Genomic DNA, 27,452 nt, shown 5'->3' with positions numbered 1-27,452 from the left:
AATTTCAAATTATTTGTTAAACAGACTGTAATCTAAAATTACAAAGCTAATCCAAATTGGCATCAAATGTATTTTATAAAATTTCAATTGGCAGCAGTAAAAACAATCCTACAGTAATTTACAGGACATTTTAATTATTAACATAATTATTATTTCTGAGCAGTTTTGTTTTTGCAAATAAAGTCAGTCTGAAGCAGTTTTCTCTGAACAGATATTTAAAATTGATCTTGCTTTTAGCTTAGTATGTTAGCATCTATGGGAGTAGCTTCTGCACCGTCGTCATTGGTCCACTCTAGCATCGCTCTAGCTGCCCAGCAGAAGATCAGGTGTGAATCCTAAACATCGCTGCTTTGCTTTGCTTTGCTTTTATAGCCGCTGGGTTTCAGTTCTTTTTTTGGCAGGAAGGTGGGGAACTCCCAGAGAGTTATAGAGCCCCCCCAACCCCAGTCTCCTTTCAGGCAAGTGTGTAACTCTGTTTGAGTTTGTGGTGCCTTTGTAAAGCGTCTCTTCCTGTTCCACAATGCACTGTGGCGAAGCGCCGCTCAGATCAGTGCTGGGCACAGGCTGGTGCCTCCTTCGAGTAAAGCCTTTTTTTCCCTCCTCTGTTTTGTGACAGTATCCACTGATTCCAAAACACACCAGCGTTCTTTACTTTGTTGCTTCCTCAGCACATAAATAAAATATCTTGTAAATATCGTTTTCAGTTTTTAAACTTCGATCATTAAGTGTATTTGTTCAGGAGAGGGAGTGCTTCCTGCTCCGACCGTGCTTAGTCGTCCCACCCTTACAGCCAGAGCTGAACAGGTTTCCAGAAAGCAGGATATACATCAGAGTTTGCAAGCTGCCCGTCTTCATTCCTTGAGACACGTCGGGGTTAAACAGAGTTTAAAGAGGACGGGCAGACAGTGGCTTCACTCTGACCTTTTGTGTGGCAATGTTACAGTTTTATTCTTAGCTCGCCATTCCAGGGTGTCTGACTGTGTTTGGTGGAAGCTGTCAGTTACCATGGCCCAATGATTGGCCCGTGGCTGCCTCACCTGCCGCTGTGTTCCTGTCCTCACCCGTCCCCCCACTCTGCTGATGTCACTGTTGCCGCCGATCAGAGGTCAGGATGTGACTTCCATATCAGGAGATACCACCCCCTCACCTCCACAGTACACGTCCACAGCCCCTTCCAAGAAAGCTTGGGCTTGTGTGTGATTTATACGGTATGATAGCCTTGATTAAAAATACTACGGTATCACGGTTTTCACATAAATATTCATAACAAAAATGTATATCCTGATCTAATTGCATTCATGTAAAACAGAAAAGCAGTAATTATTTCTACTGTTGCGAATAATGCACTTATGGAACATATTTATTGTTGACTAAACATCCTCTACATTCAAGTTTGCTTAATGGGCAGAATATTATCTTTTTTTGTTTGTGCCCTTCATAAAGTACCACAGGCATAACAAACTAATATTAGCTGGTTAATTAGTCGGGCTGTCTGCTCTGGTAAAACAGTAGTTGTACACAGTGTTACCCTAATTAAAGCATGTTTTGGCACTCATTCATTTTCCACACCATGACTGTTGGCTTTTTACAACCGGAAATATTTTCAATTAGCCGAATTTGTCTTTCTTGTGTGCAAGTGAAACTTGTGAAAGTCTTTCCGTCAGCTGACCAGCAGTGTGCAGCTTAAAATGAGGGGCATTTTCTGACACTGCAGATCAAGGTCCCTCTTTCAAATCACTTTGACAATTACCTTTACCCAAGTAAATGAGAGTCAGTCTGAATCGTGGTCCATTTTCTTCCCATTGAATCTTCAGGTTTGTAAAGGAAGTCAGAGATGTAGAGAGAAAAGAGGGGATCAGGCCTGACATCATGTAGCCATGGGTCCCCCTTTGCTCACAGACCCCAGCTCAGTTTATGTTATTCAAAGCGTTCTGTATATGCCTGTACTGATACAGCTGCACAGTTCCAGCATTAGTCATGTTTGGAGCGCAGTCCGCCTCATACGGCTTTCATTATGTCGGGCTGTTGGGATGAAAAGCTGTTTCTGAGAGCGCAGCCTCGATGTTTGCTCTTGGCGCTGGAGACAGACAGACCGCAGAGGTGCCCTGGCCAGGTCTGAAAGCCAACCGTGTGCACTTTATTTCCACAATGCTGCAGTGCAGACGTTCATTTACCCATCAGGGTGTCTTTGTGCATGGTGCCGACATTACAAATGACTGAGAGAATCTCTTTTAAAAGAGACAAACACAGGGAGGGACTTGGAAATGGACAGCGAGACTGATAGACTTAGCGCCTTCTCACGTCACGCTAATCCATCAAACACATCTTATCTGCATTGCTCAATATCCTGAGCTTCAAACGGAGATACCATAATCAGGCTGGTGGTTACATAAAGAAGAGACCAAATAGGACAGAGAGGGTTTTTTTTCACACCAAATCTTAGATTGTTGTTTTCTTGTAGCAGATTGTAGCTGCAAAAGCAGAGGCTGGAGTCCCCGTACTCTCCGAAGAAGAAGAAAATAGCTCCACAGAAGGAGCTAGAATAAAATTTTGAAAAAGTTTTTTTCTCAACTGATTGGGTTCTGCAGAGCAGGGGATTCTGTATCGAGTTCTCCTGTGTTCTGGCAATGGTCCATACATCCTTAAACTTTCTGTCGCTTCGTTGTTGTTCCATTTTATGTGGGCAATAAAATTTGAGCTTAATCAGGGGGTCCTCAAGTGATGGGACGGCGTCAGTGACACCACGGGCTTTTAATATACGCACCGAGGCATGTAGAGGCCTCTGACAGCCACCACTTGGCCCTCTCTCAACATCCTCAGTTTCCTTCAGTCGCCAGTGTGTGATGTGTGTGTGTGTGCTACATAGAGAGGAGTAGAAAAAAGACATATAGGGGTCTCATGTAGAATATACCAATGAGTTTTGTGTGAATCTGAATGGACTCAAACAGTGCTCAGTCCATTCCTCCGACCTCCGCTGACCGTTCTTTCAGAACTTTCCATTGCTCTCTGGATCCAGCGGCTGAGCTCGAGCTTGGGATCAGGCCAACCTGCTTCATATTCACTGTAATTATCCAGTTTAGTGAATAATGTTGGGAAAGAAACACAAAAGACTAAGCGAATGATTGAATTAGGTTGAATTTTCAAACAAATGTCTTGGTTTAGGAAATTGAAAAATTCTTTGTAGCAGAAAGTGTTTCATGGTGGCAATAAGGAGCAGATTTATTTCCTAATTTCACTGTACAGTGATTTTTAATTATTTGTTCAATTAAGAGTAATAATTAATATTTTCTCTCTTTAGCAGATTAACTAATTTCACTTTAACTAATCTTAAAAGTACAGAAATGTATTTGTTTCTCAAGATATTTAATATCTTAGAAACTGCAATAAACAAATGAAATAAATCTGAATAAAACTTTTTCTGCCCTCCTAAAATAGCAAGCTTGTTTTTCCTCCAATATTCTCCTCATCATATTATTTTTACTGCCTTAACAATGTTAAATCTCTCTGCAACGGCTCCTGTCCTTCCTCTGTACAGGCGCCAGCCCTGAAATCTGTCTGTCTGCTAAAAACATACGTGTCCCCTGTGCAGGAGGGGCGGCTTGGCTCTCCGAGCCGCCTGAGCCAAGCCGAGGGGCAGAGAGCAGCAGCAGGAGCGGAGAGGTGAGCCGACAAGCCGAAAAGAAGGAGAAGGAGAGAAAAGGAAGCAAGAAGAGCAGATATTTTTTATTTATTCTTTTTTTTTTGGGGTGATTTCCAGCAAGATCCCGAACAGTCCGCCTCGTGCCTTGTTCCCGCGGTCCGGCGGAGCGGAGCACAAGGAGGCTGCCCTGTAACTGGGGTAGCGCCTTTGGAAAACTGGAACAAGGCAATGCCGTAGGGTAAAAACCTGTATTTAAAACAGATGATTAAACACTTATAAAATCCTCTTAAAACACGGAACCGGAATAAAATCTCAGATGAATAAATATGTCTCTTCATTTTCTCTGGGCTTTAGTTATGTTCTCATTCACCGGTATTAGATGCCACTCATTTCTGTTCGGATGATGCTGAGCTCTGATATAAAGTAAAAAGAAAAGCATAGAATGAAAATAATGCAAAATGCCATGCAGGAAACAAAGACAGAGGGAGGGCACACATTCAGGCTAGTGGGGCTGCTTGGCAGCGTTTGGCACCCGGAGCTGCAGCTCTGTTTAGAAGGTGCCAGCTTTTCAAACCGACACACAACCCCTGCCAACTTCTCCTCTTCTGCTCCTTTTCTCCCTCACTCATTTGAAAATTTTCTCTCCCCTACATTTTCGCCAAACGCTTCTTCCCTGTATGTGTCCCCTCGTGCCCCTACGGATGCCACAAACCACCTTCAGCGTGTCTTTTATACAGAATATAAATATATATGTTTGGTTTTTTTGGGGTTTTTTTGCGAGTTCGGAAAAAAATGGCCATCATGTTACCAGACGTGCTCCTTTTTTTCTTTCCTTCCAAAGTCTTTTCCTGTGAATTTTAGCAGAGCAAATATTGTTACTTGCTCTGATGGTGGATTCAGTTCCAAAAAACAAAATGGAGGATAAGGCACAGCTCTTCTCCAATCAGAGCAAGGAGCGGTTCCACATGTGGACAAGAAACATTAAATCCAACTAAGCGATTAGGATTCATTTCTCGAGTTTCCTCATTTTAACTTTGGCTAAATATTTTCAAGAAACGGCTGAGTTGGTTAATGTAGGGAATGCGGAGTGGACAGAGACCCGGGGCCCCTTCAAGACGAGGACACAGGGCTGTGAGTGATGGGAGAAAGCTTTAAACACTGGGTGTGGGGGTGGATGGAATTACCCAATAATGATCAGAAAATTAGAGCCATTATTAAGGGAGAGTAAACAGGCCTCTTTACGTGTGAACGGCCTCTATTCAGCCAGGACCTGGAGCTGGGTTGCTTTCTTCCTTTCATGGATCCACCCATGGCCTCAAGAGCCCTCCTTTTTGTTCCCTGAAATAACAGAATGAATATATGGGCCTGCCAAGGTGGGGGTCCTGCTCCCTGTGATGAGCACAGTATGGAATATAGCTCCTGACTGTACTTCATATGAGCATTACTTCCTATTTATTTCACCTGCAAACAAGCTGGCTTTCTTTCGTTTGCCTGCACTCTACTTCGCCTAATTAGCTGTTTGATGTATTTACATAAGATGGCGTGGCTAAGTTCAGACACGCTGGCAGTGTGTTTTAAAGTGTTTCTCCAAGTGCACCTGGGCGTCCATCTTTTTTTTCTTTTTCAATTATCGTCACTTAAAGCGCCATACTCCTTTACTTTCCATATCCGTAGAGTCGGCATTCGGGGGACGGCGGGTGCAAACTGTGTGCTAATGTGGCAGCGGTTTTCGTGCTCGTTGGTGCAAACGTTCTAATTAGAGGTAAACTGATAAATAAATAAAGTTGTCTCTGAACAACGGAATGACAAATGCGGAGCTCAGATGGAAGGTGGGGGTACAAAGAAATAGAGAGGGATTTATGCTCCGCAAGCTGGTCGAGAGAATAAAAGGGGCTGTGTTCCTCTTTCTTCCTTTCTTTTCCCCCCTCACATCCCATCCAAGCATTGACCTCCTTTTGCATTAATAATACTACACAATAGCAATTTTACAGGGTTTTTTTGTTGTTTGTTTTTCTTGTATGCAAGTCCAGAATTTCGCAATTCGTTTGACATTCTTTCCTACCATGCCTTTACTTATGGCCACTTCTTAGTAGGTTTTGCAGTTATTCCATCCTCTCTCAGATGATGGATTGAACAAAGCTCTGTGAGATGCTCAAATCTTGGAATACAGTTTTAGAACCTTATCCTGCTTTAAACCTCTCCACAACTTTCACCCTGACCTGTCTGCCATGTTCCATGGTCTTCATGATGCTGTTTGTTCGTCAAAAAACCTCTGAGGCCTTCAAAGAACAGCTGGATTTAAATTTGACGGTGGAGTGTTGATCTGTCACATAAAATCCAAACAAAAGACAAGACTTTTTTGTGGTAGAGTGACAAATTGCAAAACAAATTCTGTGGATTTCAAGTTTTTTTAAGGGACCATATCTGAACATAGCTTTTTCTAATCATCCACCTTTTTCATTCGACTCCTTTTTCATGGTGCTTCCCTTGAGGACAATGTTTATGACAGGTTAGTGTCCACAGCTGGGAAAAAACTCACCAAATCACCTTACTAACCCGACTTTCCTCTAGACGACCCAGGCCCATTTCACAGGGTTCACTTTGGATGGTAACCTTCTCATTATACTCTTCGGCTGACTGTGCTAAACTCTGCTGTCTATAATTTCAGTCTCATTTGAATTTTCTTTGACTGCTTCAAAGCATACATTTCCTATAAAGGTGGGGAAAAAGGCTTTTTTTTTTTTTTACCCCCTTTCTGATGAGCAATAAACACGGAGGGGTCATTTTTGAAACAACAGGGTTCCGATTTTTTTTATTTATCAGAATAAACAAAGGTCCAGCGAACAGTTTTAACATTTGGACCAAGTTCAGTGTAAAATACATTAAAGATCTGTACATGCAGATTCAGAAGGACATCTGAACAGCGTTTCCATGGCCACATTGCATTTTTTCCCTCCCCTCACTGCACCTTTCCTAGGTTTCATCCAAGGAGTGTCAGTGACTGGCCTGCTTGGCACAGTTAGTGGCCTCGCAGTGCTGGGCTGTTTCCGTGGCCACTGTGTGGGCAACCGGAGCACGAAGCTCTGCCAGAGGAATCCACTCAGATCACTTTCACTGTATAGAGGGCATCCCCCGCATGCATGCAAATGGGTAACGCTCTGCCTATACAGTCGAATTAGAGGGAGGCAACGGGAGGGGGAGTGGGTTGTAAAAACAACATTCATCACGGGCAATAAAGATGCGTTTTCCTTCGAGAAAAGGAAGGATATAAATTTTTTTCCTGTGATGATACGATATTTCTGAACAACTTAAACACTTATCATTGGATGTGGACCAAGTGAGACATATAAAAATGTCACTGTAACTTTAGAGCTTAAATGTTATTCACACATTTGGTTATACTCTGCGTGGCCCAGCGGGCTTTTTATTCCTCTAAGAAGCAATAAGTGCCTTCTAACATGGCCGCTCAGATATAGCTTCCCTGCAGTAAGAACCAAATACAAGCAGGGAACAGAGAAGTTTTAACCTACAGGCTGTGCTGACATTGGCTTAACCTCCTTGTTGGGATGTTACCTTGTATATGTCGAAATAATATCTACAATTTTAACCTTTTGTTTATTTAGGTGCATAAAAGTATTAGTATGCATTTAAGTACTGAAGTCGTAACATTTCTTTTTCACAGAAATGGGTCGATGTCGTTTTCGCCTTAACGTTGCGCTTTGTTACTCGTAAACTTAAAGTGGTTTACTCTTGGAGAGAGCACTTGGATGTTCTCAGAATGCATAAATCAGGATTTTACCCCAATTTGGGAAATATTTCCTGTTTAATGTGTGGTAATAAAATTTTACAAGAAAACATACATGCCTGTACTCTGCCTGAGTGTCATTTATAGACAAGTAAAAATGCCGACTCTTACAGTGACTTGTCATTGTGGTCAGTTACTCCCTACTGCTATATATATGTATACATATATATATATATATATATATATATACATACTACCTGTGAAAAGAACTCCTTTCTCATTTAATGGTTTTCTTTATGTTTATGACTATTTACATTTTACGTAGATTCTCATTGAAGGCATCAAAACAGTGAATGAACACATGGAATTATGTAGCAAACAAAAAATTGTAAAAGAACTTTAAATATGTTTTATATTTTAGATTCCTTAAAGTAGCTGCCTTTTGCTGTGATGACTGAAATATTAGTCTTGGGCCGTCTTTCACTGAACCTCTGGGAAGTTCTTTCAAGACTGATGGAAAACCATTTCAGGTTTCAGCTCCTTGTGAAGCTAAGGGAGAGAATGCCAAGAGAGGAAAGCAGTAATCAAAGCAAAGGGTGGCTATTTTGAATAATCTAAAAGATAAAAATATTATTTCACACATTTTCTTTACTACATAATTCCATGCGTGTTCAGTCACAGTGTTGTTACCTTTGGTGAGAATCTACAATTTAAATAGTCATGAAAATAGAGACCCATTAAGTGAGAAAGTGTATCTTACTTTTTGTATCACTACTTTTGACCGGGAGTGTGTGTGTGTGTGTGTTTGTGTGTGTGTATATATATATATATATATATATATATATATATATATATATATATATAATATGGTGTATACACAAGGTGTGAACTTTCTTCCATCTGTGAATGCATCTTAAATCTCATAATTTCTGTTCACCTCTGTTTGCTACAGGTTTATAGCGATAGACCACTACAGTTTGCGGCAGTGAAAATCATTTAAATTTGTTACAGTTGCACCTTTACATGAGTAAAAATGTATTGTGTAAAATAAGTGTCCTGTGACAACATCGTAGGTTACAGTTTTATTGTTGAAAAACGGAGCTTTTATTTTTGTGACAGGAACCTCACTCTCACACTGAGGGAGTGAGGTCGCTGAAGTGGGCAGAGTTACCGCTCCTCGCCTGGCCTTGTGTTTCACTGCACAGTGGAAACTTTCACAAAAAACCAGGGCAAAACGAAAGTTCCTGGAGAAAAGTTCTGAGTCTTAACAGGATAATGACCCTAAACATACAGTGTTTGGAGTTGTTATGCAGAGCTACAATTGAATAAATTATCAGTTTTATTTTAGATTAAAGCATATTGGAGTGTAGATTATTGCCCAGTCAAAGTCCAGAGCAATATCAAATTGAGAATCTGTTGCAAGGCTTCAAGACTGCTGTTCACAAATGACCCCAATCCATCTGTCTGAGCTTGAGCTAGTTTGCAATGAAGAATGAGCAAACCTTTATGAAAAGTAGCAAGGCGTATGAATACTGCACTTTTCTATTGTTCTCACTGTATTTTTACAGTATTAACACCATTATTGGTGAGCACATTTTAGTGTAGCCTGATTTTCACATTTGAAAGATTAAGCTCAGATCCCCAGGGACTCTATAGCCCGTAGAGGTGAAGTGTGTGAAGAACCCTTTCAAGTGTTTGCATATGCTCTCAAACAGATCCTCATGTGTGCAAGTAAAAACAGGGTGAGTGACAACAAACAGGAACATAAGAGAGCCCTCTCTGGACTCGCCACGCACCTGAGCTCCTCCCTACACCTGATGCCTGTGCTACTTGGATGAACACGTGAAAAGCGAAAGGGAGAAGAGAAAGGATCCGCAGGGTTGCATACACAACAATATGACCCAGCTGGAGACTGGGTTTGAGGCGGGCTGGGAGAGATTGGAAACAAACCAGACCCAACTGGGTCCATGTTCGCTGGTCTTTGACTGGGTGCAATCTGTCACCGCAGAGCTGGAAGGTTTTAGAGCCACATGATCTCCTGAAAATTCATCCAGAGGGAAGCAATCTGCAAATGACTCAAAGGTGCAGAGTATTAAAATTCTGCTTATTATTCAGGATTTGAAAGTCTCTTATATCATGGGGCTGATCTGCTCTGTTATTGTCCCCTTTGTGCAGTTACATTTGATTGGTGTATTATTAGGCTGAGACCACCCGGCTTCTGCCCCCCCACATGAATTTCCATTCTTCTGCTGCTTGGCTATAGCATCGGGCACTCCTCCAGCAACCCAAACATACAGGAGAGCACGCAGACAGAGCGAATGTAAAGGCACAGTCGCTGGAGCATGCTGGGCTTTCAGCAGAACGGTAATAGAAAAACAGATTCAGTTTATTTTCAAGACCTGATGATCTAGAGATGACCATTAAAAGCAGAGGGTAAACAATTTAAGAGCAGTAAATCTGAAAAGTGAAGAAGAGTGGGTGGATGTGGAGGGATCTTGCTTCCCAGTCTTCAGACAACAGTGAATAAGAGCAATCTGGCCTTCATCCTGTGGTTAGATTTCTATCTGTGGTTTTGGCCCTGAGAGCATCTCTGCTCCATTTTTCCCTCCCTGTCTGTTCTTTTATTGTTGTTCCTGCTCTTTTCATTTGGGCTTGCATTCCCCTCTGGCTGGGCCGTAAAACAGACCTTAACAAGATACGGCTCACACCGAATGGCATTGCACAGAGTTCTGTTCACACCACTGAGGCAAGCAATCAAACAAGTATGATTGTTGTAAGGTCTGTACAAGCTTTGCTCTGTCACATAAACTGAAATATAAAATTTTTTGGCGAAGACAGAAAGGACACATCCTCAAAAGCTTCACAGTTTGAGGAGAATAATATGTTTCAATCATTAAACTAAGAATGTCTCCCATAGAGACTTCGGGCAAACTTCTTTCCTCATAGGTTTAGGACAGAATTGCCTTTGCTGCCATGAGCGTTTACTTTCCATATTTAACCCTGGAGGAGCTGCAAAGATTCACAGCTCAGGTGGAAGAGTGTACTGACCCAATAACTGATAGTTGTCTGACCTCTGTGAAAAAGTGTCTACAAGAGGCTATTATTGAAAGAAAGCCAGAAGATGTTCCATTTGCAGTTTGTTTAAAGCCATGTAGGGGACACAGCATGTGGAAGAAGGTGCTCTGGTCACTTAGCTTTTTGGCCTACACTAACCATTTTCCACAGTGTTATTGTAGCGGTGAAATGACATTGCATATCAACTAAAAAACACCATCACACTGTGAAACATGGTGGGGGAGGCATCATGCTGTGGAGATGTTTTTCTTCAGCTACGACAGGGAAGCTGGTCATACATTTGACCAGTTTAAAGTGTGGGGTTGTAACATGACTAAATATTTAAAAGTTCAAAGGGTATGAATATTTTGGCAAGGCATTGTATCCTTGGGTGAGATAAATCTGAAATTATCCTGGTAATCCACAAAGTGAAAATTAAAATCTGGACAAATTATAAAAAAGGCCAAATTAACGTTAAAAAAAGATCAGTATTACCGGTACTACAAATTTTGAACTTTTACTGAGATCCTTGAAAAATATTTCTGTTATCTCATATGTGGTCAACAGCATTAAAGTAAATGACTAATATCTGACAAACTGTATTGCTTTGTCTAAATCAAAAAAGTTTTGGCTTGGTGTGGTCTGTCTTGGATGATTGAATCCCTCGCAATGTGTTTGGGTGCCTTCAAGCACCCACTGGTACCGAAATTGGGCTACTGTGAGTGATTTCAGATCCCAAAATCAGTACAGAGGTTTTACATTTTCTTTAGAATCTTGCATTACCTTAACTCCGGGATTTCCAAAAGGCTGGCAACATTTCTAAATCTAGCATGATATATAACAAAGAGAAGTTGAAAGCTCGAAAGCCTCTTCACCACTTTGATGAAACATGCCCAAGGTATGAATGGTATGAACTGATATCCTGTGGGACAGCAGTTTTATTGTAGTAGCAACAACATCTACACTGAAGAGTGTTTTTGTTTGCACAAACGGTTAGCATGGTGTATTCATTTATCAGAAAAAGACCAGATTTTTAAATTTTCTGACCAGTTAACACTGTTCGCACCATAAATCAGCCAATTCTGGTTGCTCTACCTCACATGCTGGGCAACTGAATGATACATCCACCCATATTCATGTAAACCCTAAAGGGTCGCAACATAGGCAGACTAGTAAATCAAGAGCTTTCCTTTTTGGCTTGGCTGTTCTTCACATGGGTCCAATCAGTCCATCTGTCCCTTGCTCTATCCTTCTATCATTCATGAACAAAATACCAAGATTCCTGAACTCCTTCACTTGAGGCAGAGACTGACACCCAACCAAAAGGGAGCAGTCTTCCTTTTTCTAGTGGAGAACAATGGCCTCAGACCTCGAGGAACCGACACCATCTCTCATCCCAGTAACTTCACATTCAGCTGTGAAACACAACAGAACCACATCATCTGCGAAAAAAAAGATGAGTCCCTGAAGTTCCAAAACCAGACCCCCTTCTCTTCACGACTACGCCTTGAGATGCCATCTATGATCACCACAAACAAGATCGGTGATAAGAGGCAGAGGAACAGTCATGATTTTGTGGCAAGAATATGGACACAGTTCTTGCTTCGGGGATTCAAGGACAGATAGATCTTAAAAGCCACTCCTGTTGCACTCAACACAAAATACCAGGAGACACGCTTTCATACACTTTCCCCAGATCCACAAAATACATGTTGAGTGGACAACCATACTCCAATGACTCAACAATTCTGCAAGAGTAATATCTGGTCCACTACTCTTCCTAAATCCAAGGTCTGACAGTCGTTTGAAGCCTCATTTGCAACACCCCAGAGTACGCGTTCCCAGGAGGGCTGAGAACTTGGATCCCTTGATAAATGACCACCTTGGACCACCACTTCTGCCTGTTAAATAATTTAAATAGAGTTTTTGTAGGCTTCTACAAGCAATGAATAAGCAATTAAAATAGCTAAAAGCATTGTTCAACCCTACAGTAAAACTAAATGGTGGTGTTGATTGAGATGCATTTGAGTTTGTGTATAAAAAAAGCTTAAGCACCACTGCTGTACATCATCATTTTCTTGTCAAATAGTGTACTATAGCTGTTAACTGATGTTGATTGAGGTTGTGCTTTTGGGGCTCTAACAGCATGCTGATGTATTTATTTTTGCCGTGCCAACACCCTCATCTCCCGAGAGGTACATTTGAAACATTACCCAAGACAAAACTGTGGTTCCCACAGCTTCCAGTCTCTAACCCATCTCTATGTCATTGGTCTTTAGATGTGTGATGAGGAAATTCCAACATATTCTGTATCCTAATTAAAACCAAACAGAGCCAAATTACACACATTCTTCCCCATTACTGATTCAGCTTAGTTTTTTTCTCTCTTTCCATCTACTTGTGTTCTCAGTGGACTTCCCTGGGTAGAACTCCGAACTAAAATAGCTCCAAGCACAGAACTCATTTTGTGGTCAACGTTTTTTTTTCTTTCTCAAAGGTGTTTGTGAAAAACAACAAAACATTCTCTCCCGGGCTCCTGTCTTAACATGGTTTCACTCTCTTGGTTCAGATTTGCTCTGGCAAACACTCCTTACACTTTATAATGCACATAGGGTTCAAATGTGCAGTGGATATAGAAGGTCTACACACCCTTCTTAAAATGTTGTTAAAAATAACACATTAAATTTGACATATGTCATGTATTTTCTAACTGACAAACATTCAAACCTTTTATGGGCAAAATAATTCTAAAATAAAAAGCTGCAACAACCTGGTTGTTCACTCAAATATGCACAACCTTACTTTACAATAAGAAAGGTTTTTAAAAATATCCTAATGCAGTACCACAGCCTACTACCTCAGTAGTAATAGAATACAGAATTAACACCCTTTTTCCGAAATGTCAACAAAATATAAAAGTCATAGTCCTCACTAAAAAACAAGCTAATGGCAGAATTGCACTTGAGATTACATTAACGTTCACAGGTGCTCCTAACTAAGCACTCATCGAGTGTGCTGTCATTAGGAAGTGATTTTTGGACCCTGCTCATGTATTCCACTCATGAGTCAAGTGGAATTCCCGAACAATGAAAAGCATTTCTAAAGAGTCTTTCACTGTAGCCCTGTTGCTTTCATTTAGCCTTCTTTTTGCTAACATGTTAGCATTATTAAGAAATATTTAGAGGGTTAACCTGTCACAAACTTTAAGGGGAAACATTACAAAGTAAATAGAGATGGTGCCTATGCTGAAACCAGCTGTTAAAAAGCTAAAATTACAGGGAAGTTAGAACAGCTCTTAAATGCATCTTTAGTTTGGCAATAATTAAGCTAAAGGCTAGCAGCTAAATGACAGCTAGCACCCTTTCAAAGTAGAGTTCTCACTAGCCTGAAAACATCTGTCTAAACTGATATTTGTGTGTTAAATATTAACCACCACATATTTTTTGTGGTAAATAATTCAGGAAATGTGGGATTGTCATATTTACACAAAAAAGGCCTGGGTGGGCATTTATCGTATTTTTATAGTTATCATCAAGAATTTCTTATTATATTTGGACTCATGATGAGAGCTATACATTTCAATTGAAGTTCTTGACAACCCCACAAACTGTTGTGGGAATTTGTTTTTACTATTTCTCCACTGTTTGTACCACTGGTGCATCAGTAAATTTGAAAACATTATTAAATGCAGTTACTGTGTGAATTTTTATTTTAGGTACAGAATATTCACTGCAGTTTCTTAGAGGGCAATAATTTGCTGGTTGATACCCTATCTGCTCAGAAGAGAAGAAGAAGAGAGATGTGAAAAGAAAGAATAGTGATTTCTCAACAGAATATTAGTGTGTTTTTTGTATCCATGTTGTCCCTAAAAAGACAAATGATTCTAATGACTCTGTTTTCTTTATCTGCTGAGTGTTTAGTGCCACCATTTGACTGGGAGTCTTATTGCTGCTGTTGGCATACACTCGCAAAAATTTGGGCTGCAAGCGGACGTCCGTGGTGAGTCCTACCGGACTCTAGTGGGCGGGAACAGATGGCAAAATTTACAACTGACGCTCTAATCTAGCAGCCTCAAACAGGGTGTCCTCTTAGTATTTAGCTTTATCTATCTTTTATTAACTCTCAGAACTTTTTGTGTCCCTGCCGAAGGAAAGCAACCCACAGCATGACACTGCCACCATGTTTCACAGTGGGTTATGTGCAGTGTTAGAATTTTAGGTTCAGAAAAGCATGGCTTCTGAAAACTGCAAACAGGACTTCTGGGTTTCTTCCAACACTGCTAAACTGAAACAAAAGGTTTGATATCACAGCAAATGTTTGTCAAATTGTCTCCAGTAAGAAAAATAAAACACAAGCTCATGTTATTAGACCAAAAATATAGAGGTGGAGGGTATTAGAAAAACAAAATGTGGTTTTTGGCAATCTATATTACATCTTTATATGCAGCTGTACACAACCAGTAGGTCAAAGAAAACCATGACCCACAGTGTGACGAACACTGCTAGTAAATATATAAATTCATAACTGCTCTATGTAAAAAAAACAAAAAACCCTCACTCATTGGCCGAACTGCTAATAGTTCTTCCATATTTCAGGATGTACTCTTCAGTGAAGTAATTATGTCGCAGTTATACACATCCTTTGTGGGATATATGATGTACCAAACAAGTGTTTATGCTGTGATCACTATTACTTGGTTAACCAAGGAAAGGGCACACACACACACACACACACATGCACACACACACCCTGGGGCACACATGCACTGTGCACAGCCTGTCATCAGAGACCCCTTGATGTGGTCACTGGATGGCACTGAGGCCTCCTATTATTGTTGTTTTATGACAACTTTCACTCTCCTGCATCGGCTTTCCCTCCCTCCACTTGTCTCATTTAGTCCAACCTTCCTGCCTCTGTCCCTCCTTTTTTCATCTCCCAGCTCGCCCCAACCCACATCTATTTCCCTGGCTGTTGCAATGGGATGCCTCTTTGTTTTAAGAGTGTAAAGGTTTCTGGCACTCCTCCACCTGGGGCAAAGGGCGGTGATCGGAATATTTTCTTTCGAGGTGGTGGGACAGCAGACACTTTGGCCCCCTTATGGCAAAGTTTGGAATTTCACCGTTTTAAATTGGGAGATGAATGCGAAACCAGGCAGGTTTTGTTGATTGTGGCTGACAGTTATTTTTCCTAGTTCTTTTAATAATTGTGTCGATGACTGCTGTCAATTAGGCTTTGTATATGTTACACACAAATTCAAAAAGATTAGCTTATCTGGGGGTTAATTTGACATTTTCTCACGTTGCTTTTTAATATTTGCACACCGTTTTCTCCATCTGCCACGTTCCTGTTTTTCTTTGTTAATTGAGGATCTTTTGATTTGTTTAATGTAGGTAGCACAGTATTGTATTTATTCTACTGACTCGGGTTGAAATAAATAAAGTGATTAACTATCCAGCATTTCTTGTCAGGCAGGAGGCTCCATTATGGACAGAGACATCTCTGTTAGAGAGCGGTCCAATCATTTACATTTGCGAATGTTTGGGAAATCAACTTTATGTTTATATGAGAAACTGATTTGAGGTGACAGGGTCTCATAATTCTGCAGAAATATTAAGAGTTTCCACACTGACATGAAGATTTTGTGTATGTATGTATCCACTCTGCCACACATGCACACGGAACAAACACACACAGTCACACACTCAGAGTGTCTTGCCTGTCTGCACCTTAATTAACGAAGTCTTTAGGGGTTTAGGCCCAGCAGCGGTGTGGGGTAAATGAGTGAAGCGAGTCACCTCGGGACAGCAGCAAGTAAATCCTGTTTATATCAGCCCCAAGGTGCCACTTGTTCCTTAATTTGGCTCCAAACACACTCTCTCCTCCCTCATGTCACCTTAATCACCTCAGCTGTAATCTCTGTGTGCACTTGCTCCCTGCTTTTAGGAGGTTATTTTTTTTTTTTACTTGCTAAATCCTGTCTTTATCTTATCACACGTGTAGCTCAATAGAATATGCACTTTTTCAAGTACTGCCACAGATTGTCAATTGGATTTAGACTAAACCATTCTAACTTTTGAATATGCTTGAATATAAACCATTCCATTGTGTTAAGGGTTGTATGTTTAGCCACAGATTCAGAGCTTTTTTGGTGAACAAACAACAACATATCACTGGGGATAGGGTGTTCAGGATGAGGTGCTGTGTTTTCCTCAGCACGTGCCGTTTTGCATGTTGGCCAAAAACTTCAGTTTTGTTCTCATCCGACCACTTGTTTGCTGTGTCCCCTACATGGCTCATGGTCCTCAACTGGACTTCTTATAACATTTTTCAACAATGGCTTTCTTTGTCACTCCTCCATAAAGACCGGATATGTGGAGAGCATGACTAGTGGTTACCCATTCAGGAACTTAGCAGAGCTGTGGACCGCTGCAGCTCCTCCAGAGTTGCCATGGACCTCTTGGCTGATTTGAGATGATGAATTGAGCACAGTGAGATGTTCAAAGCTTGGGATATTGTTTTATAATCTTGTGCTGCTTTAACCTTTCTACCTGACATATCTGCTGTTTTACCTAGTTTTCCTGATGCGTTAGGTTTTCTTGTGTTTTCAACAAACCTCTGAGGCCTTCATAAAAAACCCATATTAACACTGAGATTAAATTATACACACCCAGCTATTTTCTAATGAAGGCCTCAAGTTGCACTATATGTTTTTGTGCGAATCAGATTAAAGGGCCTAAATTCAAGTACACACCACAGTTTTCAGATTTTTGTGTAAACATGTAAATACCATGCATCCTTTTTATTCTATGTTGTCATTTAACAGAAGATGCATTTATATGTTGATTTCCTTATAATATGACAAAATGGGAAAAAGTTAAGGTGGTGTGAATACACAGTGGTAGCTGAAATAAATCAACTACTTTATTTATGGGTGTAGGTAAAACGAAATAGTCTTTCCCCCTCAGTGACCAAACAGTTATCACGGGTTTGTGATTAGCATCGTTAATTTTGTTAGTGCTTCTAATTTCATTTTCACTGGTAACCCATGACTAGCCTTACTAACAATGTCAGTCAGTCAGTCATTTTCTACCGCTTATTCCATAATGGGTTGCGGGGGAGCTGGTGCCTATCTCCAGCAGTCTATGGGCGAGAGGCGGGGTACACCCTGGACAGGACTAACAATGTATTATAGCAAAATATACACAGATAACAGAGTGCACGCTGAAACCCTGTTGGCTTGGACCTGTTGCTCCCTTTAAAGCGTCTCCATATTCTCAACTAAACTTGTAGGCATGGACTAAAAGTAACTGTGGGTCATATCTGCTGGATTCATTCTCACTTCTGAAACAGTTGATCATTACTAACAAACAAGCTGGTAAAAATGTCTTCTACTTCAGACTACAGCAGACTCTTACAAAGAGGCAGATGTTAGTGATCAGAACATTTACAGGAATATTCGCCGCATATGTCCATGCGGCTGTGGGAGCTGGTGTTTTTCCCAGTACTTCTCATTACAACTGTATTTATTACGGTGCTAAGAACCAATAGGACTCTGGCATTCCTTCCTGATCCATCTGTGCTCCTGGTGTGCGTATAACTTACAGTAGCGTGGAGGGTCTCCTGAGGTCAGAAAGCTGAAAATCACAAAGACATGTGGAATGTTGAAAGTTGGCCAATCCAAACACGCAGGCTGGCTTTCCATCCATACAGAGCTCAATAACCACTGAACTAGCCTACTGCTTTCTTTTTACAAGGCTGGAATGCAACAAAAAGCTGCAGTATCAGAAGTTTGACCATCAAACAAAAATATCAACACATATCTTTGTTCATTTACTCTCACCTCTTTACTAAACGTACAACAGAAAAACAAAGTTAGCACATAGATGTAGGATTCTAGGTAGGTAATTCAAATAATCTGACTGACATACTAACATGAAGGGTAGACATAACCAAGGCTCTTTGATGAAAAGTTGATAAAATATTGAACTTCCATCAATTGCTTTAGGTTGGAAAATTCTTTGAGTTAGTTTAAAAACAAATCAACAAATGTACATTTGATAAGTTATTATGGTAGTTACTGTAAGCTAGAATAAGAACACTGACTAACAAATACCTCTTATCCTACCTCCTGGCACCAAGTTAGAAATGATCTGATTACTTGGTACACATGCAGACCAGTGATAGGTATGTAAATGATCTGATTCACTCCATCCAGCACAGTGGTAAATGGTAAAGCCTGCACTTGCATAGCTCCTTATCAAGTCCCAGGACACCAAAGCGCTTTACATTCAATCAGTCATCCACCTATTCATACACATACTCACACACTAACAGTTGTGAGCTACAAAGTAGCCACAGCTGCCCTGGGGCAGACTGTCAGAAACGAGGTTGCCATACAAACAGCACCATCGGGCCCTCTGACCACCATTAGTAGACAAGGCGATCCAAGGGTCTTGCCCAAGGACACAACAACTGAAACCACAGTCGCCACCGCCGCCCCACTGTAAAGAGAATAACCAACATCGTGGCCTAGCTTCATACAACCAACAATGCTTCATCTATATCTTATGACCTTCATGCTTAGGATATTTGTCCCAAAGATTACTCAACCTTGTTTAAAGTTACTACCATATTAGCTTCACATTATATGGGTATTTGCGAACTGGTTGCTGAACTCATCTAAAAACAAACCTATAACTCTGTAATTCTGTGTTTTCTCTAGTGTTTGTTTTGCTCCCACTTTGACAATCAACAACTTTGAGTAACTTTTATATTCTACTCATAGTTTACTGTGAGAAAATGAAATTATATAGCTCTTGTAATACATATCTACCCCCCTGGATGTCACACTGAGCTATCAGAACCAAAATTAGGGGAAATAGAGTTAATAGAGTTTTTGGATTATAATACACAACTGAATTTAATTATACACAGAATGTTGGCATTTTTATGACCATCTCCATAAACCCCACATGGTTTCCATAAAAGTACATGGGTATATAAGATAATGTGGTGTATCTTAAAATAATAAAAAGCCAAGAGTCAAACCTGCCTCTCGAACAGCTAAATAGTTGCTCTTAGCATGTGACTTTGTCCTGTAGAATTTTATCGGTATTATGAGCCACGGAATGAATGTAAAGCCTTTGAATTTGAAACCTTGAGATTTTTGTTTTGAAGTAAAACAGGAAGTTGTTCTTGAGTTCACCTATTGACAGAGGCAATAAGTGAGTACGAATGATTTGCAAGCACTGTGAGAGTACTGCAACTGGCAAAACCATTTGCACTAAAGTTAGCATCTGCTTCTGAGTGTCCAGTCAAAGGTATCTTGAATTTCATCAGGTTAAGTTTAAAATCTAAAATACTTAGGCTGATGAAACCTAAACTGTATAAATCTACACTTAAGGTACACCTTAAATAAATCAGATGTACATTTTTGGAAGGAACGGGTGGGGGTACAACCGTCCTGTTGTTAGTTTTGGAGATTTAGGTTACAGATTGCAATATTTTCTTTTTTTAAATAAAACAATATAATTTTGCAAGAAAATCTGGCTTAAGGAGGAACTGACTTGGTTTACTTTTCCCCTTATGAACTTCACCTTCAGCGCTGTCTCTCTTGGAGGCTTAGTTTCTCTCCCGGGCACGCATTCATAACAATAGAGGGCATTTTGGTCCAACTGTGCTCAAAATAAAGGGAGCAGTTAGAGTTTCACTTCCAGAGTCAGAGAAAGTGAGCAAAGGAGGGAGAGACAGTTGCAGGGAGAAAACAAACTCGTGGGGCTTGTTGAATTATGGGTATAGACAGCTGAGGCTAACCAGGTTTGGTTTCCTCAGTGCGGTGGGGGGCTTATTGGAAAACAGAAAGTCTATGACTCAGCCCTGCTCTCAAGGAGACTCAGCCAGTCGACTTTCTCTCTCTCTCACCTCCGAAATTCAACAAAAACACGTGCCATTGAATATGAAGGAGAACACCTTCAAAAACATAAAACCCAAGGGGTCAATATGGTCATGAAAATGTTCCATGTATTCTTCGCTTTTAATGCCAAAAAGGGGAGGTGGTTGGGGCGGAGAGGAGGGAAAGGAGGGATCTGTCCTCACATTTGCTATCAATTTAGGGCACTGAAAATAAGCGCCAGGTTTCACTGGAGCTGAGCAGAACACCAGGAATGTTTTTCTATATAAAACTAGAGAGGTGAGGGGGTGGAAAGATAGAGAGAAAAAAATCTCAATATGTTTAGTAAGTTGGGTTCAAAAAGTTCGACAAAGCAGAAAAGCAAAAATACCCAGAGAGCGGTGTGGCTGGTCGACAACAGCACCTTGGCACCAGATGTAAAATTGCTGTTTTTTTGACAGCTCGTGGGCCAAAAGTGAAGCAGACTGTGAGTCATGGTGACCACATGACCTTTTTCAGAGGGACAGACAGACAGTTTGACAACCAGTTCCTGAGCTGGAAGTGTGTTTCGATTGTAATCATGGGTGGTTTAGGATCTGACATTTCTACAGTGAAAAAAAGCCTTAACATGTGCATCTGCACACATCTGCAGAGGAACTGCAGTCACCTGCATGTAGTTGTCAGGGTTTTTCATAACATGCTCTGCATACTTGACGCTCCACTTGGGTGTGTATAACGGTGTAAGTGGGCTTGGTGGAGATTGGAGACTCCCAAAGCGGGCTGACTAGGCACAACGGATGAGAAAGGTGGGGGTTATCTTTTGAGAAAATAATCAATAGCTCTAAATTTGAGCAGCAACTTGGCCCTTTTACTGCCTGGGACATGGATTTAACAGATGTAGGCAAATGTGCTACTTCAAAAAAAAAAAGTTTAAAATATTTCATTTATTCTTTCCTATAATGTCAAATTGCAAAAGTTCAAAAATTGTCACTTACACTTTTTAGAATGTTTTATTGTATTTTATTTTATTACAGAACATACACAGTAGTCTATAACAGTTAAAGGACAATTTTTTTTGGTTTTTACCAGTAAAGCTCTAAAAAGTGTATCGTAAATATTTACTCAGTCCGTTTTTCTCTGATGCCCTTTAATAAAATCCAGAGCAACCAGTTAAATTCATAGCCTATCTGTATGTTATTTAATGTCCATCATGAAGACCGCCAAGAGGACTATGGTAACTCTGGAGGAGCTGCAATGATCCATAGCTCAGGTGGGACAATCTTACAACAGGACAACTGGTAGAAATCTGGCCTGAAGAAGAAGAACGCCGTTAAAGAAACCCATAAGAAGTCCCATTTGCAGTTCACCACAAAAGACTCATAGCTGTAATGGCAATGAAAGAGGGTTCTACAAAATAGTAACTCAGGGGGCTAAATACAAGTACATTCCATTCAGGTTTTTATTTTATTTTTCAAATTCTTATGTGATCTTCCTTCCACTATAGACTATTTTGTATTGGTCTGTCAAGTAAAATCCCAATAAATAATATCAAAGTTTGTAGCTGTAACATGACAAATGTCAAACGTTCTAACATAGAGCTAAACGTTTCTCCATACACCAAGGACATCGCAGCAGTCCTTCACTGCAGACTGGATTAGCTTTTTGAGTCAAGTGGCTAACAATGCTCCTTTACACTGGTCTTCTCGTCCACAACGCAACGTTCCTTTGTCGATAGAAAGTTGGGGTTCGAAACAAGTAGGGAGTTAAAGAGTGTGGGGGGGGAGGAGATAGACCAGATGTGTCTTTTGTTTAGATTTGAACTAAGCGGAAAGGAAGGGTGTAGGAGTCAGGAGGCGAGCTTTTCAGGGAGGAGAAAGAGTGGGAGTGAGGGAGCTTCTCTTTTTTTATTTGGGTAGGACTGTGCTGAAACTAGAGCTTTTAAAGCAGAGCGCCTTTGGGTGGGTGAAGAGGGGGAAGCCCAATACAATATGTGATTACCTGCCAGCAATACCACATTCATTATACTAATTGCTACAATGGTCCCAGTGGTTGGGGGCTGAAAAAGGGTCTGACGGCGAGAGGGGGCTGCATTGTTAACATTTGTTAGGCTCATTGACTCCAGAATTCATAGTGTCTGTCATTATAGGTTGCTGGGACATTCTCCAGGGCCCGCACTTACAGAGAAACTGATAATCTGGAGATCGAGCTGAAGACCTGCTTCCACTAAATCTCATTGGGCCTACATTTAGGCTCCCCCATAGACACGTTTTAACATCACATAACCATAGAGGGAGAGATTGAAATGATTGAAAGACAAGGCCTTTTCTGCATCCTGCTGCACAAAACAGGCCAGTTTCCAGCAGCTCGTGTCAATATTTCTCTCTGTGGATGTGTACGCAGAGAACTCCGAGCAGATGACTGATATGACAGTTAGAACATGTGCGATGATGAGCACACAAAGACTCACACAGCTCAATCTGCTGAGTGTCGAGAGCCCGCATCAACCCAGCTGGAGGAAGGAGCCTGGAGGGTGGTGGCGAGGGTGATGGTGGCACTTACCAGTTGTGATTACCAATATGGCCGACAGTTGTTTGTTAAGCATTTGCAGCACATCACTGAATACTTAAGTGTGCTGTCGCAAGAAATGAAGAACTGAGTGATGAAACTCCTTTGTTCTTAGATGGTTTGTCTCTGCTTGTTTATATACCCCTCAGCTGGACGGTCATAACTTTATCAAACTAAAGAAGCTGAGATCCTCCTTTCTTGTCTATATCAGTGAAGTTGTGCATGTATTTTTGCCCTTTGCCTGGATAATCAGTTTAACTTCAGTGTCAGAACCAAAGAAACTCACAGACAATCACAGTCCCAAAAACGTTATTTTACAGTTTGAATTTCTAATCCATCCAAAGAACCTGCGTATATGGTCACAATGTGCCAAGTGGAATTTAATTGTCTGCCAAAATCTTGACCAAGATAAATCTTGTCAAGATAAAATCCCGTTAGGATCAGTTTGGACTTCAGTGCCTTGTGGAATTATTAACATTTTGTAACATTACAACTTCAAACTTCAAGGATTTCATTGAGATTTAATGTGATAGACCAATACAAAATGGTTCATTATTGTTGTGAAAATGAAAATATACATAATTTTCAAAATATTTTAAAAGTATCTGAAAGTACAGCGTGCATTCATAGACTCTGGTCAATACTTTGTAGAACCATCATTTGCTACATTTACAGCTGCTAAATTTGGTTCACCTGTTTTTGTTAAAAAGCTCAACCTCAGTCATATTGGGTGCAAAGCAATGTTCTGGCCATGCAACAGATTCTTAACTAGATTTTGGTCTAGACTTTGACTGGGCCACTCTAACACATGATTGTGTGTTGTGGGTGAAGTTTTCTAACATGCACGCTGGGTTTTGCATGTAGGCTAAAAAACGTAAATAAAATGACATTGAAGTTTGTGGTTCGACAGAGATAAGGTTCTTTAGTAAGATTCACCACAAAGCTTAATATTGAAATCATGCCTATTCCTCACATGGTAAAACTAGTATGATGGAAACACTTTACCCTGAAGGTGGGTAAATTTTTGTACCTCTTCGCTGTCCTGTCCAAAGAACAATTCCCAACGTTTGGAGAGAACATTCTATCTTTATGTTCTGGTAGAAAAACGTCCCCATTGGGAAATCCCATTCACACTCGTACCTAATATGGAACATGGAACATTTGTTTTGAACCTTTGGAGTATAATCAGAAGAGGCTACAGCTAAGTTTTAAACCAGGAATGTTTTTTGTCATTTGTCAAGCAGATCCCGGACAGTCCCACATGAGTCCGTTTAATCTTTTTCCCTATCAGCGGTTCTCAAAGTTCAGACTCTAATCCAGATCCGGAACGAACAGCGAGGCAATTGGATTTAGATTTTGAACATGAAGATTGAAAACCCCTGCTCTACACCTTGACACTGTTAAATGCATAATGTACTCTTAGTTCTTGTAAACATGTAAACAAAAGTGATTAGGTGAGGAGCCATTTTTGCAACTTAATCCTCGTCTGGTTTGTAAGACATAGATTCATGCAGGTGAAAGTACAAGATTACAAACATACTAATACTTTCTGCTTTCTACAAAGGTTAAATTATGTTTTACTTAGTATTCTTTAGTGTTGCCTGTTGTTGCTAGTGTAATGCTTCTTAAACTACGACATGATTTATTAGACATTCTCAATCTGATCTAGGTTGTCCTTCCCATTTTCTTCACCTCCCTGTCTTTGTTGAAGTTACAACTATTGGGATGAGCAGAGACCCAGGAAGAATGAGTCTACCCAGGATGGCTGCTCCCTGCTCCCACCCACTCTCTTGGAATCTAAAGCAGTCATGGGCCAAAGTTGAAAGGGAATTCCTTTGTTTTTGCCGGGTTAATACGCACTGCTCTTGATTTACCTGTGTTTTTATGTTTGCACAAGTTAGCATATCTGATGACAGATTCTTGTCAAGGTTCAGAAATAGATGACTTATGGAAACCCCTCTACCCAACTGAGGAATCAAGTGGGGTAGAAAAAGGCTGGTGTAATAAATCCATTGGCCAGCTTGGTGACTGGAGGCTGACAACCTACAGATGACATTACATTTCCTTATCCTGGCTCATCAAACTGCAGAACCCCCCCCCCCAAAAAAAAAAAAAAACTAAACCGCAGGAGCTTGAGTGATCGGACCACACACAAATGGAGAGGAGGATGGCGGTTAATACAGGAGTCTAACACTGTAGGGCAGCAAGCAGGACAGGGGAGCTGAGCCGTGGTCTCGGGTGAGAGCGCCTGGCGTATGGATGGAGTTCTTTGAGATCCGGGAGGAGAAATAAAAATAGAGCTGGAGGAAGAAGGCAACATAACAAGACCAATGGGGCTAATTAGGACTTTGAATTTAAGGAAAAAGCACAGCAGGAGACGTTCAATGGAAAATATCCTCTAAATCTCCTCTGACCACCAGAATTTGATCAAAAAAGGTGGTGGAAAACTGAACGTTCCTCCAAAGGCAGATTGTGAGACTAGAGAAACTATACACAACCAAAGTAAAATCTCCAACATACACTGGATTTATTTAAATTTTGTATTTGCAGATGCTCCCCATCCAGTCTGACTGAGCTTCAGTTGTTTTGTAAAAATTGTAATTGGGTAAACAATTTTCATTCCCTAGATCTGCAAAACTGGTAGAGAAAGGCCCCAATGACTGGTAGAAAGGTGGTTCTACAAAGTATTGACTCAGGTCGGCTGAAAACAAAGGGCACCTTTTCATGCTTATGTGTAAAAATGTTTCAAAATGATGTAACATTTGTCTTTCATTTTACAATTATACTCTACTTTTTGTTGATCAATGACATAAACCATTACTAATGTTCATTATCCCAAAAATGAATGTTCCATTTTTTTTTGGTTTGTTTTGTTTTTTATTCATATGTAAGAGGGCAAGAGAAAAAGGATGATGTATTGATTGCTAAATGTCAATAAAAAAAAACAGTTTGAATAAATATTAGGATTTTGAACAAGGTCTACAACAATTGCAAAGCTCCAATATGAATGCATCTCCTATGTGTTGACCCCTAAGTTACACATACTGTACAGCCCTTTTACTGCTTATTGTCTGGCAACAAAAGCAACATGCTGCTCTGTATTCATGGTGATCCTGATGCAGGAGTACTCCTGTAGTGTTTGTAGGTTTTAGTGTACAGGCAGCTTTGTGTCAGTGATCCCAGCGGTGACTTGTCCTCCCCATTCAGCCCTCCCATTCCACGCTGCTCAGATCCTTTTATATTTCTGTGTGGCACGAGGGGCTTCCATGCAGGGTGCATTTGAAGTGGCTTCTGGGAGGCCCCGGAGCATGCTGCGGGGTCAGAGGTTACAACAACTGGGCCTCCCAGGACCCCACACCGTCACCCTCTTAAATCCTGCTAACCCACGCGCTTACTCCTGTTTTCATATGGTGGTACAGATCACTTCCACATCAACCCTGACACACCGGGCACAAGCAGACATTTTCCCCTGTTAGCTCCATCATCCCTGCTGACATCTTAACTTAGAAACACCAAACCATCATCATCACCATCGTGTCACTGTACACTCATAGTTTTTGAATAGGCCATTGTGTTTCCTGCTGCATTGCGTTTTGTTCAGGAGGATGTTTTTGTTCTCCTCCCGACTAACACACAAGGATCTGTCATTCGTTCAGTGAGGTGTGAAATTACACTGCCATCCACTTCACCTAGCAGAGGCCAAATGACTCAGATCCTCTGAAACACTCGCTGAATCCGATTATCTGCTACACACTTTCTGCTTGTTTCTTTGCTACTCCACAGATCTGTATCTGGGTTTGGCTGTGCAGCGTTTGCCACATCACCCTCCACCTCTTCCCTCTCCAAGTTTAACATCTGTTTTGAGTGAGGGCCAAAAAAGGGAATGTCGAACTCTTAAAATTAATTAGCACATTACCAAATGCTTGAGTTAGAAGAGGCCTGTTTAACTCCCCCATTCACCCCTGTTAGCTCGCCTCACTGAACCCCTTCTTGCGTCTTCCTGCTTCACCAAGCCCTCAGCCCTCCACGTCCCTGGGGACTGGTTAGAGGACCAATTAGAGCAGGATGTAAGGTCGCTGACCCACCGTCAGGCCTCATAAGCTCCCATATAACCTGACGGGGGCCATGCAATGACGAGAATATACAGAGACAGGGGCATTTAGGTAGGGCTGGAAGGTACTCTTAAATCTTCTTTCTTCATGTCCCCATCCTTCCATCCATCCCTCCATCCATCCATTCCTCCATCCTTCCATCCATCCCTCCATCCATCCATCCATCCATCCATTCCTCCATCCATCCATCCATCCATTCCTCCATCCATCCATACTTCCATCCATCCATCCATCCCTCCATCCTTCCATCCATCCCTCCATCCTTCCATCCATCCCTCCATCCATCCATCCATCCATTCCTCCATCCATCCATCCCTCCATCCTTCCATCCATCCATCCCTCCATCCTTCCATCCCTCCATCCATCCTTCCATCCATCCCTCCATCCTTCCATCCATCCATCCATCCATTTATCACCCATACAGGTTACATACAAGAAACTTTAGTT

The 27,452-nt window shown here is 41.0% G+C and overlaps 1 protein-coding gene across 21 annotated transcripts in view; it reads left to right on the top strand.

Annotated features, from left to right (window-relative positions):
* The window catches only part of LOC124862616 (nuclear factor 1 X-type-like), a 204,789-nt gene that overhangs the window by 67,400 nt on the left and 109,937 nt on the right, over nt 1-27,452 (top strand). Inside the window, exons 3-4 of one of the 21 annotated variants that reach the window (XM_047356649.1) lie at nt 3,536-3,660; nt 3,758-3,959. The exons of 17 other annotated variants lie outside the window; for them this stretch is intronic. In XM_047356649.1, the coding sequence (XP_047212605.1) occupies nt 3,536-3,660; nt 3,758-3,877 (245 nt within the window). In that variant the 3' untranslated portion in view covers nt 3,878-3,959. Of the gene's footprint in view, nt 1-3,535; nt 3,960-27,452 lie in introns of those variants that run through there. 3 more of the 21 variants (XM_047356651.1, XM_047356650.1, XM_047356652.1) reach the window with 3 other exon arrangements.

The sequence above is a fragment of the Girardinichthys multiradiatus genome, chromosome X (assembly GCF_021462225.1).
Source record: "Girardinichthys multiradiatus isolate DD_20200921_A chromosome X, DD_fGirMul_XY1, whole genome shotgun sequence".
Classification (NCBI taxonomy): Eukaryota; Metazoa; Chordata; class Actinopteri; order Cyprinodontiformes; family Goodeidae; genus Girardinichthys; species Girardinichthys multiradiatus.
Note: the sequence above shows the minus strand (reverse complement) of the source record. Positions and strands in the feature narration are given on the sequence as shown.